Source organism: Manis pentadactyla, chromosome 6 (assembly GCF_030020395.1).
Source record: "Manis pentadactyla isolate mManPen7 chromosome 6, mManPen7.hap1, whole genome shotgun sequence".
Lineage (NCBI taxonomy): Eukaryota > Metazoa > Chordata > Mammalia > Pholidota > Manidae > Manis > Manis pentadactyla.
Window position 1 is genome coordinate 24,505,293 of NC_080024.1, and position 19,726 is coordinate 24,525,018.

Below are 19,726 nucleotides of genomic sequence, written 5' to 3' on the forward strand. Positions count from 1 at the left end.
AAATACTTAAGGGTAAAATTATATGATATCTGAGATTCACCTCAAAATAATGGGTAGGAATGTGAATGAAGCAAATTTGGCCATGAGTTGAAATTGTTGAAGTAAAGGAGATCATTTGCTTTTCTCTCTACAGGGTTAAATGCAGCCATTAAAGACAGAAACACACTGATTCTGTTTTCCTTCCCTTACACTTTTAGGACTGGACCCATAGTCCAGTCTAATCTTCTTGTATCCTGACATCCAATCCACTCCTACCACACACACACACACACACCTTGGTATACAGTAAAAACTCTTTAAGTGATTTCTAGACCTCTGTTTCTATGTCCTTCCAGCTTTATAACATTCACTTGACTTAAAGCAGAAAAACCTCATTACTTTCTACAGTAATTCCCTCGGTAGAAATATGATGCCTCTTTTGGTATAAAGTACACACATTTTTTTTTAACATTGGACTGATTGCTCTTCAATGTAATGTAATGTTTGATTCTCTTTCCACCATGTGCCTAATATTGTTTATGTGTAAGTATGTCTACACATTACCTTATATTTACTATTTCTTACTAAAACTCATAGGTTTCAGATACTCCTTTCAACCGGTAAGCTCTTTTTCTTTTAATCAGAGATACAGTGCATGAATTTCAAGTTGTATTTCAGAGAAAGACTGGACAAAGTGCTGTACTGCATATTTTATATGAATTTGTTTCTTTGAGTGTGTATGTATATGTCCATGGGCAGTAAGCCAAAAGAACTTTGTTTTTTACTTAGTTCATCAAATAATCTTTGAAGTAAAGTTTTGCTTATGTATAGCCTTGGAACCAGCGTTCAAGATCTCAGGTTTGACATTTTAATTTTAAATAATTATGACTTATCTTCTCAGTCACTAAACTAAAAAAGCTTTTAGAATTACTCAGCACAAAGGAAACCACAATAAGTAATTAATGTTATATGAATGATAACAAGACTATCCTGGCAGAAGTCAGCTTACCATACAAGTTCTAAATTCTGCTTCTGTATCTAGAAATTACCTTTATATGTCACTTCTTCTGATAACATGATTTTCTTATTTTATATTTTATTGGAATTTGTCAATGATTATTTATAAGTCAAGAGAGAAACTGATGATTTTAGGAAGTAAGAGTGATAATGTTCAGTGTATTTCTTAAGATTATTATAAGCTAATCAAATGTCTGTGGTGATGGTTCTCAGTGGGGGTATGTTTATTGGAAAATTTCCCTAGAAACATATTTCTGACATGTTTCACTAGACAAAACCCTTTGGTCCAAGAAATGGAAATTCACTGTCAAAAAATATTTTCTACTGAAAATGTTATTTTCTGTACTTGAGGAAGTCAGGTGTAACCTACATGCTTTCACAAAATGGAAGGAAGGAAGGAAGCATAAATAGCATGTAAGTTTGATAGAACCTAAAATAACTGCACTTAGTTGGCAAAGCTTGGATGTGAACTGAAAATTTCAATTGTTTTCTATATACCAATTTATCTATCCTATTCTGAGCAATATCTGCCTAAAATATCACCTCTGTTTATATTTTTCTTTTACTTTTCTCTATCCTCTTCTCATTTAAGAATTGCAAAGTGTCTGACCTATGGGTTAAACACCATCTGATTATTTTAAAGAAAGGTAAAAATTAACATAAGCAAACACAACTCTTGTTAGCCTGTTCTTACAATTCTATTTGGTATTTTTCTTCTTCTCTCCACGGGACTAGTTTTCTACTTTGCTTTCAGTCTCTTAAAGAGGTATTTGAGGAGACATTTACTGTTGCCTGAAATAGTCCCTGAGATTGTGTTCAATATGTGTTTTTGTTCCTTTAATTTTATTTTTTGTTCTTTTTGGCAGTTTTTATAGATCTTCCAATCCTCTTTCCCACTACACATTATATTGTAGCAAGGCTTCTGTTTATTGCCTATAGTACTCTTTATATTCCACTTCACTACATTGGTCTCTGATGAGTTTAAAATGATGCATGCCAATTGACTTATCTATGAATTGATGGAGAAACTCCGAACAAAGAGCCATTATTTGGAATCCCCTCTTCTAGCCAACAGTTCCCCAAATGCTATTTCACTCCAGTGAGTCCAAAAGAAATCACCTTGTTACCATGGTAAGATATTTTAGTAGCCTCAGTCCTAGCAGAAAGATGTTCATAGTCTAGGAATCAGACTATATCATTAAGTGATGACTTAAGTGCCTCTGCAAGAGCACTTTGGTATTTTGAATTCTTAAAGTACAAAGAAAACCTTCATGAAGAGAGGTCAGTGCACTTGTAAAATAAAGAAAAGTAACCAAAGGATATATAAATATGAGTTCTACAAAATAAATGACCTCTCTTATGACATGACATAAAAATGTATATGCCGTGAGTCAAGTCACGACATCACTGAGCTTCTACCATGTGACAAATCCTGTGTTAGTCTCTGGACATAACAAGGGTAAGGATAAATATCACCAGTCCTCCCACTTAACAAAAGGTCCGGCTATGTGTGTGAAGAGTAAAAAAGAGGAAACCTTAAGAAGACTACCACTGAAGCAGCCAGAAATAGAAAGATAAATAAAATAGCATTCTTTCCTTCAGAAGATTTGTCTTTAATAAAAGGACTCACCCCTTCTTTTCCATTTATGCTTTAAGTAAAAAAATTAAAATTTTAAGAAAGAAACTCAACAAATTTTAAACATAAAGTCCAAGATTTAAAGACTCCTCCACATCTACTCAAATGTCAACCATCTTCTTAGTGAGACCTACCTTCACCTCCTATTTAAAATTACAGTGTGCCCTTCAGCACTTTATCTCCTTAGTCTACTCTTTCTTCACAGCAGTTACTGTCTTCTGACATATCAGCCAGTCTCTTATTTATTATCTGTATTATCCCACTAGAAAGTGAACTTCATGAGGGCAGAGTATTGGGTCTTCTTGGTTCACTGACGTGCCTCCAAGCCCAACACCAGGGCCTGGCACAGAGTAGACAATCATTTATTTTTTGTTAGATGAATAAAGAATCATAGGATGTCAATCTGAAGAAAATTACATTTAAAATACCGAAAAGCATTATTAAACATTTTGTTATTAGTTTGTTCCAGGTATTAATTTAAGAATAAGTAAACACCTGTTTTGAGTTGCCTTTTCAATATGTTTAACAAATAAAGACTTTCTATAACATTTTAAGTGTAGTCTCATAATATGGAGATATGGTGGAGAAGAGATAGGAGTAACACTGAGGGAGAAAGGAGAGAAGGGAAGGAAAGGTCAGTGGATGGTTACACAAGGGTCTGCGTTTTGAGTATGCTGTTTATGAGTGTTCAAATACACATCGTGCAGGTAAGACAAATATACTAATCCAAAACAAAAATTTATATCAGTTTACTAGGCATTTCACATGGAAGAGGCTGACAGTGCTTAAATTACATAACAGTTCCCTTCCCTATTTCACTTTGCAGGTACAGGTAAAGAATCCTTCCATATTTTAGAATCTTACCCAGTGTATTCTAAAATAGGGGATGGGAAGAGAATCCTATATTCTTCTTTTTAGTTTTAGAATAATGTGTACAAAGGAATCTTGAAGCAAAACTGTTTTACATTTCTCCTGTTATTCTCATGTATTAAAAATATGATCTTGCCATGGCAAATTTAAGTGAAAGGTCAAAGTTAAATTTGAAGGGTTTAAAAGTTATTTTGAGCACTGACAGCTACTTTTTAATCACCAAAATCAGTCGAACAAATATGTATTATTATTCACTTTGCTCAATTCAAAATTTGAGTCTAACTTGTGACTGCTTGTCTCTTAGTGAATCATTATAAAGCACACAGTCAAGCAGCAAATTCAAAGGCAAGTTTAACCTGACCCCTGCTTAGCGGAACTAAGGGTTTGTTTGGCTTGTTCTCCGTAGATATGAAGAACAACTGTTGTCCTTCCAAAAAATGAGATCTTACTACTTCCAAAGAGCTATACTCAGATGGCTACTTTCCTCTTCCTTTTCTCCTTGACATGGGATAAATAGTCTCAATTGTTTCCACATGTCCTTATACCTTTTCATTGTACTTTTCCTCCTCTGGGTCTTTAACTAAATATTTAACTTTTCATAGTAAAACCTTCATGTAAATTAAATTGCACATGTGACAGGATCCACTTAGTGGCTTAATTTTAACTGAGTACCCATTTTCATTATGGTATAATTTTTATCACTAAATGCACATAAAGGCATAAGAACATTCTTCAAATCTCAAGATCATAGACAATAAAAAATTTAATTTCTAATTCATTATCTGATTTTTAATTTAAGTGCCTCAAAGTCCAAGGACTAGTTAGATGTCATTGCTACCTTTTATTTATGGTGACATGAACAGATCGACAATAAAATTCTGAAATATAGCAAAGAAGTTTCTGGTACTAGTCTTCAGCTTAGCAATTAAAAGCTGCTCTTATTAATCAAATACATGTCAATCCTTTTTATCCATTCTGTGTTTTTTATCAACACAAGAGGGAGTATAAGTGAGTATGGGCTAGGAAGAGAAATCTTGACCATCTCTTCCACCTTTTGCCATTTGTCTCTCTCTTCCTTTCCCATAACCTGCCTGGTGACATACAGATTTCACTAGATTTTGGTGTTTGTTAGATTGCTTAGTTTGGGTTGGGTTTATACTCTTGATCAGTCGTGTACTAAAACATCGATGCTGCAGGTGCCTATGGACTCTCCATCACCAAACCAAGCCCGGAAGAGCCACCAGGCAGAATGACTCAGGTGTGCCCAAGTTCTTTCCCTCATTCCTTCCTTCTCTTCTTTCCACCTATCAAATTCTACTGCTTGTAAACCCAGGCTTGATCTTCTTTGTATATTAACCCAAATAAGCAATGAAGGACTAGTCCCTTCCAAAGTTAAGGTTAAACAAAACTTGGCATTTGCCATTTACTGCCCTACATTACAAACCCATGACTAATTTCTCCAATAATTTATCCAACAAAATTAAGGCAACACCAGATGGGAACACAGTATCACCCCACACGTAACACGGTGTCTAGCACATAGTAGGTGATTGGGGAAACCATTTTACACCTCTCTGAAATCATACTTTGGCCTGTGAAATTGATTTTCAGGGACTTGGGAAGGCCATTTAACCACTGTTCTGCAATGAAGCAGTAATAGGAGTGACTGGCAACTTTGGAAAATGGAACTGAGCAAGACCGGCTCAGCCCCTCATAACTTTCTTTTCAAAGAAACCTGTTCTCTGTTGTGCATGAAGCAGGAGAGGTGCATTTGTGAGTTAATACATTTGACTCAGGGAATCTGAGTTCTAAGAAATTCATTTGGTTACAGCTAGGCCCTGTTTTCCAAACAGCTTTAACAGTAATAAAGCTGATATTCAGATCTCTATCTTTTTGAAAACTGTCTTATTTCTCAGCTGACTCTAGATACAGGTCAGGGCACTTATTTCTCAATTAACTCTAAATGTAGGAGAAGATGTGATTGATTATCACCCCTAAAAATCCCACCAGTAGTAAAAACCTAGCAAATATTAATTGGCGAATGAATGAATGAGTGAATGAATGACTATCAGGTAGCAAAAATGCTATGCAATTCTGCTTTTGTTTCTCTGGGACAAAACTGACTTGCAAATTGCACTTCTGCTTTGCACCAGTCATATTTTAACTATCCCGCTTTGACACTGCTCACAAAGGTGAGAAGCAATGGGTAATGTACAGCTCTTTTAATTCTATGTGATTTACTTTCTGAGATGCTAGTAAGAGAACAAAGAACACCTTCCTTAATAGTATTTTCTCTTCCATATTCCACTAACTAAAGATGTAAGTGGGTAGAGCGATTCCATTTTATAAGGTCATTACATCATAATTAGGCTTTATTCACACTTTACTAAAATTACTTTAGTCAGATAATCTACTAACTCTTTAGCAGAGTATTGCTAAATGACTAAAAAATTCAGTAAAAGAGAAGCTACAACAGCAAAAAAATAAGCACTCTCTTCCACACCCATCTTCCCCATTACTTCTTTTAATACTGTAAATATTAAATTTTTATTCATTCATTTCATAATTGATATAATGTTTACTTGTAACCACATTTTAAATTATCAATTCATCTTATTTTCTAAAACATAGATTTCTAATTCAATATTTTTCTAGAAGTGTGTAGTCTTACAAATATTTCAAATCCAAAGATATTAAGTCTAATAAGATGTTAGAGTTTCACTGTCTCTTCCTTTGGCATCTTTTCCCAATATCTCTTGGGAGTTACAACTTTCAAATCACATCTGGTCCTACAGTCTAAGCAATACAGTTACTTAAATAATTATTCTAATTAAAAATAATTCCACTGTTGATGGGAATGCAAAATGGTGCAGTCACTGTGGAAAACAGTCTGGAGATTCCTCAAAAAAAATTAAAACTGGAACTACAATATGATCCAGCAATCCTACTTTTGGGTATTTATCCAAAGAATTGAAATCAATATCTCAAAAAGATATTAGCACTCCACTGTTCTTTACAGTACTATTCACAATAACCATGATATGGACATAACCTAACTGTCCATCAGTGGATGAATGGATAAAACATTGTGGTATGCACATGCAATGGAATATTACTCAGCCTTGAAAAGGGAAGGAATCCTGCCATATATGGCAACATGAATCAACCTTGAGGACATTGTGCTAAGGGAAATAAGCTGGTAACAGAAGGACAAATACTGCATGATTCCACTTATATGAAGTATCTAAAATAGTAAAAGTCACAGAATCAGAGAGAAGAACTGTAGTTGCCAGGGTCTGGGAAAAGGGGAATATGGGGAGTTGCTAATCAATAAAGTCTGAGTTGTTCAAAACGAAAAAGTTCTAGTGATCTTCCATGAAACATCATCTCTGCAGTTAGCAAGACTATATTTTACACTTAAAAATTTGTTAAGAGGGTGGATCTCATGTTAAGTGTTCCTACAGCAGTAAAATAATAAAATAGTTCCACCTCATCACATAGTATCTAATAATTCATAGTGACTATTAATAACTCATAGTCACCTATCAGTTCTAGAATTAACCACTTTACATCAGATTTTTGTCACCAGCCAAGAGAAAACCCCCATTATCGCTTACTACTTCCTAATTATTTCCCCTCCCTCCAAACTCTACCCACTTCTACCCATCCTATGCAGTGCAGTTAGGTCTATATTTCTTAAATCTTTATTGACTGACACCAATCTTTAAATTTTCCAGTAAACATTCAAAGTTCCCTCATCTAACCTATTCTCTATATGTAATCCCTTAGACTCCTTACCTCCCTACATCAGCCCTTTGTGTTCCTCTTTGCTGGTTTACCCTCTCATATCCTTCCTAGTCCTACTCATAATATGCCTTCATAGACAGAGAACTCAGCACAATTGTCTTATGTTCTCACCTGCATTCAGTGTGTCCCGTGTGTGTGTTACCTTGCATTTTAATTGGTTAAGTTATTCTTCTGCCCTGCTAGATTGTGGCTTCTGGAACAGAAAGCCCAATGCTACAGTCAACTTTGTACCCCCACAGAAATAGTCCACTGCTATTCACACAGTAAAGTGGTCACTACATACTTGGTGAATGCATAGAAATATGAATCATTGTATGATGTTAGAATGTTGTTCACACGCAGACACTGTGGTGTTTCAAAACAACTCTTTGATGCCCACTGGCTACATTTTGTTTTTTTTACTAATTGTTACCTTTTCCTCTTGAAAGTAAAGACAGGTATTCCACATAGGTAGAGTTCATGCTACCTTTCATGGAAGATGAAAGTACAGGATGAATTGGAACTGGGTAGCAGCTATTGCCCAGCAAGTGTCCCTAGTTTCCATTTCAACAGGTGTCATAGAGCCAATGTCTCAGAAAAAGAGACTAAAAGATGATTTCTCATCTTCATTCTTTAGGTTTTATAATGAATTATTTATATTATTAATTTGAATAATTATCATGTAACAAATCTAATACTCCAATACTGGGGAAAAGGAATAAAACTAGATTTAGTATACATAGTCCAATCATTCTCTTTTCTTTCTTTACTTTTCACTCAAAATGATTGCCAAATTTTACTGTTTGTCAGCAGCGAATTATTTTTTTTAATTCACTGATGCAGTCTCATTCATTACATTTCTATACCAAATTGCCAAATAGTTTACAATGAATAATTAGCCCATTTTTATCCCCCTCTAAAAAAACTTAGGCTGCTGAACTTTTATTGTTATTGTTGCTGAAGTTTATATATAGTGCTGGTACATACCTGGCACTCAACAAATATTTGTATAATTACTCTTGAGGATAGTAACTAAAGAAAACATATATACTTCAATTTTTCTCTAGTTTGAGTCCATATGTTAAAGCATTTCCTATTTTGCTTTGTTTTAATTCTGGAATAATCCTTATATTTGCAAAAATTAAGTATCAACATTTCTTAAGCATGCCTTATGGAAGTAGATTAATTTGTCACTGTCCTCTTTCTTCCCTCCGGCATTGCTTTAATCAGACCCTATTAAACCATAAACCAGATTGTCTATATAGTTATCTATGCTTATTAGTCTATATGCAGTTGCACAAATAAATTGTGTATACAGATTTGAACAGTAAGTTTCTAATGTTCTGGAAAAGGTGTCTTAATTCAAATAGAATTATGAAGCTATGTTGGAACAATATGATTTGGGGAGCACATTGCCCTCACTGAGAACTCCACCCAGATTGCCTCCTTAAGACATCATTAATAATAGTTAACATGAATGTGCAGGACACTATTTCTAAAGCTATCAATGGATTTCTCATCTAATCCTCATAGAAAACAATGAGGTGGGTAATTTTTAAGATTTCCATTTTACAGTTGAGCTACCTGAGGCTTAGAGATGTCAAGGTCATTCCATTTGTAAATGGAGGAGCAGTGGTTTCTGACCCTGATGGGTGTGACTTGGAATTCACAACCCACCACAACTGTATCATTTTCCTTCTCATGGAGCCAACTTGTAGAAAATTTCAGCCTAAATTGAGTTACATATAACCCCTTTTTATTTTTCTAAGCTTATTTCTATTTCTGATGTACAATTTTTAAAAAAGGAAATAAAAAGCAATTCAGTTCAATTATTGAACCCTACTTGAATTTATTTATAAGAACTTTAATTCAAAACTGCCATGGGTAAGCTGCGAAATACCCAAGTCAACCAAGAATTACCTCTCTATAAGTCTGTAAATTCTCAAAGTGGAAACACAAGGGCCTGGAATCAGTGTGAAAAGTTCTCAAAACCTGTTGGTTTTCCTCAGATTCCTGGCTCTTGTGTTTTCAAGCTCTCAAGACTGTTGGGCCCACACACACCATAGATATGAAGACGCACCTCTCAGTTCCCTACCAGAAAGAATCTGCAGCCCTGCTGCAGGGAGTGAGACCAACAGACTCACCAGCTGTCAATCACGTCAGGGTCTACCTCAGCCGCAGAGAGCTGCCTTGTCACATGCCCTCCCTGGAGTGTCCTTTGCCCACACTAGTGACAGGACCAGGAAGGAACATAAAGGCCCAGGCCCAAGGCAGGGAATTCTAATGGGCAAGCGCTTTCTATCAGGTTGGCCTAGGCTTTGTCAAACCTGCAACCGTTTCCCTCTTCTCTGCCCATCCTGTTTCCTAAACCTTCCCTCCGCAGAAGCTGATCTATATTAAGTATCTGGCTCCCTAAACACTATCTCAGTGTCCACTTCTAGAGAACCTATGAAGGACACTTAAGCTAAATGAGTCTGGATAAGAATCCATAAGACATTAGCAAGTCCCAAGAAATGAAGTTCTGCTATTTATGGAGGTTCTCATTGAGAAATTAAATGCATGTAGAACACTGCAGGACACCTGAATGGTTTCCTTTCTTCATGGATCCCTGAAAAGGAAGAATTAGTCCAGACTTTGTGAACTTGACACAGCACCTAAAGGTCAATCAAGATCAAAGCTGATGGTACCCCCTAGTTGTTAATCATTCAGGAGTGGACATTCACTTTTGGGGGGCCACTAAGCAGAAGTTCAGCATACAACTGCCTAAAATAAAATTCACACATACACACACATAGATGTCTACTATACCTTCTAAAAATCTCTTAATTGTGACCTTGAACCAATGTTTAAACTGTATCTGCAATTAATAGCATTATCTCCATCTCTTCAAAATTAAGTTTCTCCCACCCATGTAATTAGGTCTACAAAACATACAAACAAGACACTACCCCTCCTAAAATAATAGGCAAAGAGTTTGTAACCAATATGGATAACAAGGAAAATGGGTATAAACAACTTGTTTATACAAATAAGTTTTATTCTTTTTAGCCTAGACCATACAGATATTGTGGATCTGGGAGCCAGTAGATTATAAAATACATAATTGTAATTGTGTTTCCAGATCTAGAGGGTTAAAGACTGAAATTAGTAACCTCCATGTCCTAGTAATACTAAATATTACTTTGTCTGCAAATTTATAGGAGGAACATCCATAGGACTTTAGTTTTTCCACACAATATTTAAGTGGACTAAAATGGAATTTTCCTGTGTATATGTTATTGCCATTTTTTATCTTTCATATTACAATTTTATTTTTCCCTAAATTAAACTAAACTACATTAATTTCTAAATGATCACTCTTCTTATATTACTTTTAAAATGGACATTTTAATAAACCGAACTATCTTTGGATGTTGTACTTTTAATATTTGTAAAAACTGGATCATCTTTCATAATTCATCATTTTTTATGAAAATATATTTTTATGAGGGGGGATTGTATATAAGCAGAAATTCCAATAAATTCTCTACTTATTTGTTGGTTTATCTGATCTGGGTATTGATACTGTTGTTTCTACCAAATCATAAAGTGTCTTATATTTTTAAAATCTCAAAAATGTTATGAAAGCAGATGCGATATTTTTCTTAGCCATCGCATCTTTTTAGGGCTTTTAATGTTTTTCCTTACAATTAAAATTCATTATAAACCTACAGTTATGGATATATTTTCATCTCTTAGTGAGGATTGATTAGCTTTATGGAACCACAAATAAATTACCAGAATTTCATATTCCAAACTCCGTTTGAAGTAAAGTTTAAGAGGATAGGTGTTTCAAAGCATTTTCCAGAAGAACAGCGCAACCACCATTAATGGGAGTCACACAGCTAAATTCTCCTTCAAAAAGCTTTGAAAATGTATCCTTTGTTCTATGCTCAACTGATTTAGAGAGCTTAGGCTTAGGAAATAACAGCCAAAATTTAGACATAATTTATAATTTAACCTAAGAAAGTTTTGAAATATCCTGATGCTTATTATCGTTATTAGTCTTTTCCTTTACATTCAGTATTATGCTATAAAAATCATCCACTTGCTGTTCATTTATTGTTATACATCCCAGCATCATTCTGGGCTAACTTTGAGGATATTGATTCTTTACTTCGAACTAGTTCTCTCTGGATCTTTTAATTCAAGGCACTGGAAACAAGTCACAATGAGACTTTTCTTGCAGTCTAAAATTGCTTATGATGAACACCTGTCACATTAGATTTTTGCATATGCAACGCTTATATGACTATATGAGAAAGACACAAATTGAAAATTGGAAGACAGCATGTTTCGTTACAGTGCATGACAATACTTGGTTGAGGAAATACATCAACTATAAACAGTTTTTCCCTTAAATATACTATTTATAAAATTCCTATATAAAGAATGGCCATATAAAGAATCCTTACTGATTCTTTGATTTAAATAATCTGTTCTCAAAATGAAACCAAAAAAAGAAAAAGCTCTAATTTATACTGAGGTAAAATGCAATATATAAGTGGGTTTATTTCTTTTGAGTAAGAAATAAAATGACAGCAGGAAAAACAATTTAGAGCATTCTGAAGCCAGGTTCAAAAACAGCTATGGCTTCAGAGATAGAAGCACAGTAACAAAATGCCAAGTTAAAAAGATCCATGTAGTGTTTGGGCCCAGTTAAAATTCTAACCAGACTGGCCACATTGCATATTTCACTTGGTGCACAAAAGCAGACATTCTTGTGTCCTTGTATTAAGTCCAGCACTTACACATCTGTGAAAGAGGAAGAACAGCATTGTTTCTTCCTGAAGCCTTAACATGAGCTCTGGCATGCCCGTTACTTAAGAGACAGTGTGAGAATTCACCAGTGAAATGTTCTGGGATGTAAAGCCTCCAGCTAATTTAACAGTAAGTTCCATAAAAGATTTGACTATAAAACATTATAGCTGCAATAATCCCCTTAAGCTAGTAGTGGAAATGACAATGATTTACTCTGGGAATCTGTATTCCTGTTAAACCATTTATCTACATAAATTATCTGCATATCAGAAAAACTGGAAGCCCCATGTGTTTATTTCCATTTTTTATCAAGGCCTAAGGCTATATAACATATTTTATTTCTGGCTTACCTGTTGTTTCTTAGCTATTAGTTCATATCAGTACTCATCCTTTCATGAAATAAATCAATCTGACCAAGCTTTGAAAAGTATGAAGCTTAAAGCCAGAATTTTTTTTTAGTTTACTATTGCATAGATAATATAGTGAAAGTTAAAATCTTGAAGCGTTCTTCTTGGTAAATGAAATCTTGTTCTTTATTCTTGGGGTTATACTATCAAGATATGGGTACTTTTAAAATTCAGAATTACAACACAATTTCTATGTCTAGAATATTTAATGAGACTTCTCTGCAGTTACAGTGCCTAACACTTCAGGATTTCAAAGTACTATAACAGCAGTAATCAATTAAGCCTTACAACATGCTAAGTTAATAGCCTTACAACATCCTAAGTTAATAATAAGTCGTCTGCCTTTGGTTAAACATAAGACAATCTGGGGGGAGGGGTAGAATCAAGAGGTGAATTTACTTGAATATTTCTATGTTCTGGACATTTATAAACAAATGAGTCATATTCATAAGTAATTTTACTCTAGTTATGTTTCTCATTATAAATAAAATAGAGCATTTAGAAAAATTCCATTACAAATTAAGTTCATAAAGTGTGGGTTTATTAATAAGCACTTAATGAGCATCTGCTACATGGTAAATTGTTCTGAATCTGGAAGGGATTTCTAATATCCTAATTTTTACTTACATTTACATTTAGCCCTACATTATAGAAAAAACTTACTCAGTAAAATTCTTACTGTACAGCAACCCTATTGCTTCATTTGTAAGAACTTGACATGAGCCAATATTCTACCTATGAAACTTAAAAATTCAATATATGACATTTATTAAGTTGGAAAAAAAATAGAAGAGAGGAGCCTTGAAAATATTTTCATGAGGTGAAACTCATTTAAACCAGATGAAAAGAATCAAGTGTAAGCCAGAGATCATGAGCCTTGAGCAGTCCAAGACCAAGCTTGACCCTGGCCCATGTAGCTTTCTTCAATCAACCCTCGGTCACTGTAAAGACCCAGGAAGTACTGGTCACATCAAGGATGCTCAGTCTCATATACCAAACTCCTGAAGCCTTGACATGAGCTCTGGCATGCCCGTTACTTAAGAGACAGTGAAAACTCTACTACACCCGAACCTTTGGTGCAAGTTGGAAATATGAAGAATGCCTAATAAACATGTGAGAGTAGAGGAATGTTTTCTATTTCCACAGCAGTAGAACCTAAATTCACTTCTGTGCCATCAGTTAGTCTAGCTAAGTGAGGTCAAACAGAAATTCGAGGAGCCGTCAGCAGGAGAGGAGCTGGAGGCCCAGACTACTACCACCAGTTCCTCAGGCATTTCCACAGCCAGAATTCTTCGCTGCGTCCCCAGGCTGGGGCCAGGGTGAAACCGTGAGGATGTCCAGGGCCCGACATCAAGGGAGGTACACACTGCCCTGCTAGTGACTGACGCTGCCTCCAGGGGTGAACCTTAGGTGTCACCCCACCCCACACCCATCTAGGTCCTGGTTGACTACAGCCTTTTCTCAACACTTTTGTGGCAAGAAACTCAAAATGGGAAGATACTGTTGATGACAAACAAATGAGTCTATACCTTAGAAAGGAGGGACATCAAAGGGGGATTACATAAACAAAAATGTTCAAAAGAGAGGCCTTTTCCCAATAAAAGAAATATTGTCCACCAAAAACAGTAAGGTGGTCAATCATCCAATCTAAGTCTGAAACTGCTCATTTGGGATTGGAACATAACTTACTATTTAAAACTCTGGATTATCATGGATGAAATTCAGCCCTAAAGCATTCCCCTATGTAGTCTAATACAATGGTTATTTTTGATAGTGTGTGATAACCCTATCCCCACCCCCACCTCTAATATGTACAAAGAGGCACCAATATAATAATAAACTCTGCTTCCTGTGAATGTCGTTAAAGTTACTTCAATATAACTCAATGATTCTAATTGTAGAAGTTTTTGGAGTTGCAATTTCTAATCAAACAACAATAGCTCCTCAAGACTGAACTAAATAGATACTTCTATGTTGGAATCAGAATATGAAATCTTACAAAATGAAAAGTATTCAAAGGGAATAATGACTATAGCTCCATCGTAACTGAAGTACCAGAGAGAAGGACAACTGGACTGTTAGGTTCCTGGCTTAATTGTAATACAGGCCACCGTTTTTAAAAATGAGTGGATTAATGTTCGAAGCAGTACTTGTTGAACCTTTTTCTATTCATAAGGAACTTAACCTTTTCGATTGAATACCTTTGATTTCCAAATTCATTTGCAAGTAAAGTAAAAAATCTATGTAGTCTTAGTAACTTTCCAAGACTTGTGAACTCAGAATTTCTAAATAAAAATAATTTATTGAAGTCAGAGACTATCCATTTATTATCCATTTATTTCACCTTACTATTCTCTGGGTATACTCCCTGAGTAGAAGTTTCACATTTATTTGTTATATAATTAATTAATCAATGAAACAAAACATTAAGATGTACATCCTGAATTTTGAAATCGGATTCACCATAGTGAGAAAAATATCATTTGCTTCACAGTCAATGAGTCTAATTCATTACAAGCCATATCCTCCTAGAGATAGGTTTAATATTAAGGCAAAGGTAAAAAAAAATCATTATAAATGTTTGAGAATTTTCATCAGACATCTTGTCATTATAATAATTTGAAGTCCATGAAAAACATGGAGAAACTCTGATCTAACCCTCCACAAAGTCCTTCTACTAAAATGAACAGAATGTCTTTTTAAGTATCCTATCCCCTTTTTGCTTTTAAAATATTACATGGATTTTAAGCATTGATTATGTTTGTTTGTCACACAATCCTTTGAGTAAATCAAGAATCATTTCCACACTACAGATGACACAATTTTGGTTCAGAGAGGATATCATGCTTGACCAAGTTCAGAGCATTAATAAATGCATAAGAGGGCTTAGAATCCATTATCTTTTTATTCCTCATCCAGCCTCTATACAATTACAACTGGCTGAACATAATAATGAGGACTAAACATTTTTAGTACTAATAGGAAAAGATTTTGGTCTCTAAAACTTCATGGATTTTGATCATGTATAACCTTGATATCAAATTCCTTAAAACATACACCTTGAAATTCTTTCCTCTTCCCTGTAAGTGAAGTACATCTGTGTCTATTGGCAAGGTGCACTCTATAAATATTAGCCACAAACAAATACACAAAGAAGGGCCACACAAAAGCATAAATGTGTCACTGCTGTCGTGAAACCCACTCTGTCACCTAGAGGAGAGGAAAAGTGACCTTCCACGGCGGTAAAAGGCAGCCAGTTTACAGGGCAGTGCCTACAGGGCAGATCCCAGGGTGTCTTCTACCATCTATCCCCTGTCTGTAGCAGCTATAATGCTGCTAACCTAGTGACACTTCTCACGGCCCTCCACTGACCATTATGTAACTACATACTAATGAGTGTTACTGTAAAATATGAGGCCCATCTAAAAAAGAGTAAATTTGAATATATCTTTCTAAGAGAATTGACTTTTAAAAGTGAAGGAAGCAAAAGAGTAGGTTGAGAACTATTTCAAAATAAGTGAATAAGAACACAAGTCCCCTTGGACCACCGTACAAAATTTCAATTCACGATAGTGAAGTTCAAGAACTTCTATTTTTCATGGCTGGCATTCCTCCAAAACTCTGGCCAGTAATGACTGAGTGTGAATAATAGCTTTTACAGCATGAAATGATGGCTTATTCCCTCTACAGATTTGTCATTCTTAGCTGCGAACTTTGGCAGACCCTTAAAACAGACCTGCCACCATGAGCTAGAAGAACTACTTTCACAGGAGTCTGTCCACATAATTAAATTCTTCTGTCGTCCTGACAGTTGTAGTTGCAGGTGTATAGAGAGCACTTATGATCATGGAGAGCTGGCTTCTCATTTCCGTCCCATCTATGCTATTTTAAGCAGTTACTCAGTTTCTCTGTTTCTAGAGTCTGATGGAGACACACCTATCCTGACCCACCTATTTTTGTGAGAAGAGAAAGATATTACAAGAGACAAAACTTTTAAGACTTAGATGATACATCTAACTCCAAATGATATTATTTTTATTACTATTTATTCCCTCTGAAGTGATGTATGAACAGCCTTGAGATATTAGTAACACTAAATGGTAAGTAAATATTCACTCTCATAGTTTATATCTAGTCATTGCATCTTTGATGATGGTTTAGAACATGTACCTTTTCTGGGCTCTCTGTTACAGTAAAACTGAATCCAAAAAAAATGGTTGTTCCTTAATTTTAAAAGGATGTTTCATATACTTCCTCCTGAGATCTTAGCTAGTTCCCTCTCCCTCACACTCAGCCTCCCTCTCTCTCTCCCTCCCTCCCTCCCTCCTCACCTGCTGTCCCTTTCTGTGTCCTTTCCTGTCTTGCCTTTTACTCCTAGCCCTTTCCCACTCCTGCCAGCAGAGGCCGCAAGGATCTGTGGGCATTGCTTAGCCCTGCAGATACCGCTCAGGGCTAAAATCACACTGAATCCTGACTTGAGCAACATACACAGTAGAAACTGTGGAAGCATTTGGAGGATTCTTAGTAAGCACTCAAAGTATAAGGAGAACACGCAAAGCCACTAGAACCTATCTTTGTATCAACACATAGAGGTTGTTAAGGTTTTTTCCTACTTAACTTTTTATAGCTCTTACTACTAAAGAAGCAATATATTAAAAGCTACTGTGATTGCTTAAACTTTATATTCACTAAAGATGATTTTTATTGGCAAAGCTCCCATGGATTAATTTAGACTTCTCTGGTAATAAATGTCTTCATAAAGTCATAGGAAGGAACAGAAGTTCCTACTAGAATCTCATAATTCAATGGTTGAGGACACAGGAAGAGTACTTAATGCTCCCTTCCTAGACCTGCTCCTCAGAGATACTCTCAGAAAGAGAATTGTTACTGTTAATTGCCTCAGTGTCTTAATCTTCAAAATAAATATAATAAATTCAGCCTTCTAAAAAAGGGGCTAAGAATAAAAAGGGAAAAGCAAAGGCAGTGTCTGCATTATGATCTCCAAAAACCAGAAGTATATAGACATCTTCCTTCCAAAATTTTTCCCAAAAATTACACTTCAGAAGGGAAAACTACAGTGAACCAACACAGAATCAGAGCTTAACACACTAGCTATTGTGATGCGGCTCATGAACATATAAGCACCTCCATGTTTGAATCCAAATCTGTGAGAAATAGTGTCTGGGCACAGACAGAGCCCTGATAGCCTTTAAAAATATTTGTTTTCTGACAAGTACCAAATGATTTCACTCGTCTGTGGAGTATAACAACAAAGCAAAAACTGAAGGAACAAAACAGCCGCAGACCCACAGAACCCAAGAATGGACTAGCCGTTACCAAAGGGGAGGGGTGGAGGAGGGTGGGGGATAAAGGAGGGAGAAGGGGATTAAGGGTTATTATGATTGGTGCACATAATATGGGGGGGGCACGAGGAAGGCAGTACAGCACAGAAAAGACAAGTAGTGACCCTACAGCATCTTACTATGCTGATGACAATGACTGTAATGGGGTATGTGGTGGGGACTTGATAATAGGGGGGAATGTAGTAACCACAATGTTGCTCATGTGAAACCTGAGCATAAGATTGTATATCAATGATACCTTAATAAATAATAATAATAAATAAATAAATAATATAAATATTTTTTTCTAAACAGAACACTTACATTTTACATGTTCACAAGAATCGTGACCCTTCTTTACATTGGATGCAAATTGCCATAATTTTACTCAGAGCAGCTGAAAGTGAGCATTGGTTAAATCAGTAGTTTCTACAGTAAAGTAACTATTAATAAATTACCACTACGGAACTATGCTTGAGTCTGTATTTGTTTTACAATGATGCCTTTGCTTCATGCTTAGCTACACCCCATGTGATTTTATCAGAGACTATGAATACGGGAATATTACCTTGGCAGAAAGGAATCTGATGCCGGGTCTTGAAAATTCCCACTGACGGTGTGCAGTCACCTTGGTGAAGCCAAAACCAGTCTTCAGGGTCTTCACCACTTTGCAAGCTGTCAAAATCCTCGTCATTTTGAAGATGTTGATTTGTGTCTAAAATTAAATGGAATTATATATCTTTATAGGAATTTTGTTATAAGATTGTTTAATTAACTTGAAAGAAAGGTGAGGGGTGCAGTCTGGTGTTGGAGACCGCACAGCAATCTTTGAATTTCCATTCATTCTGTCATTAAATGTCTTCAGTCATTGCTCCTCCTTCTCTTAACCCCTCCCCCTGAGGTAATGTCCAGAGATGTTCCACGGACGTGGAATGCAAATTGCAACACATCAAACACAACCTTCTCTTGCTGAGATAATGCTAGTGTTGGAGAAAACCAGTCATCCCTCAAAGGAATTGCTTATGCAGCTGAATAGAAGGACCTAGACACAATGGATAACCTTAGGAATCTCACTTACCTAAAGAGTAGCAACTTTATAATAATGCTAAGGATCAAAGGCTTTTACTTGTGTTAGATGTTGTAATCTAATTTGCCTCAGAAGAGATTCTTTACTCCCAGAGAAACCTGAAGACCGCTATTTTCTGCTTTGAAAAAGATTATGGGAACCATGTATAGTAAAAAGAACATCAGAATAAACTTTTCTCCACAAATACAGAGTAAAACTATCTGCATTGTTTTTTAAGTTAATAAAGTAGTATATAAATTCTTATTATTGCACTGTTCTGTGACCCAAATTTTAAAGCAATCAGTTATATTTAAGTAAACATGCAACTGGAGCAAAGTAGCCTCAAACCTTGAACATCTGTGATCCAACCTGAGTTGAAGTTATTCACCTAGTCCTTCAATCCCACATTTAATCAGGCAGCTAAAGGCTCTTACTGACTGGTGGGAGCACTGACTCAATGTGTCTGTGTACATCAGGAAGCGCTGTAGCATTATGCTTTGATACATTTGCAAAGAAGGCCAAAAAAATAAACGTTTCCCATATGGAAAAGATCACATAGAATGGCATACAAATTGTAAACTTCACTGATATTATGCTAAATGCTAGAGTTGGGGGGTATGGGTGATGATAGGTTTGCTTTCAATTTTCTGTCTTACTTGATGTATTCATGTATAAACATTCTCAGAAGCCAAACTACATCACAACTCCTGGTGACAGCAAACAGCGAAAACAGTCTCAATCTAATGTACATAAGTAACTAATAAAGTAAGTAATGCTATGGTAATATGCCCAAACACAGTGAGAAAATAAACCACAAATAGAT

General features: G+C 35.6%; 1 protein-coding gene across 1 annotated transcript in view; it reads right to left on the reverse strand.

Annotated features, from left to right (window-relative positions):
* CPS1 (carbamoyl-phosphate synthase 1) overlaps positions 1-18,673 on the reverse strand; it is a 117,512-nt gene extending 98,839 nt beyond the window's left edge. The window contains exon 1 of the mRNA XM_036926789.2: positions 18,406-18,673. Within this exon, the coding sequence (XP_036782684.2) occupies positions 18,406-18,531 (126 nt within the window). The 5' untranslated portion in view covers positions 18,532-18,673. The remainder of the gene's footprint in view (positions 1-18,405) is intronic.
* Positions 18,674-19,726: the final 1,053 nt, after the last annotated feature.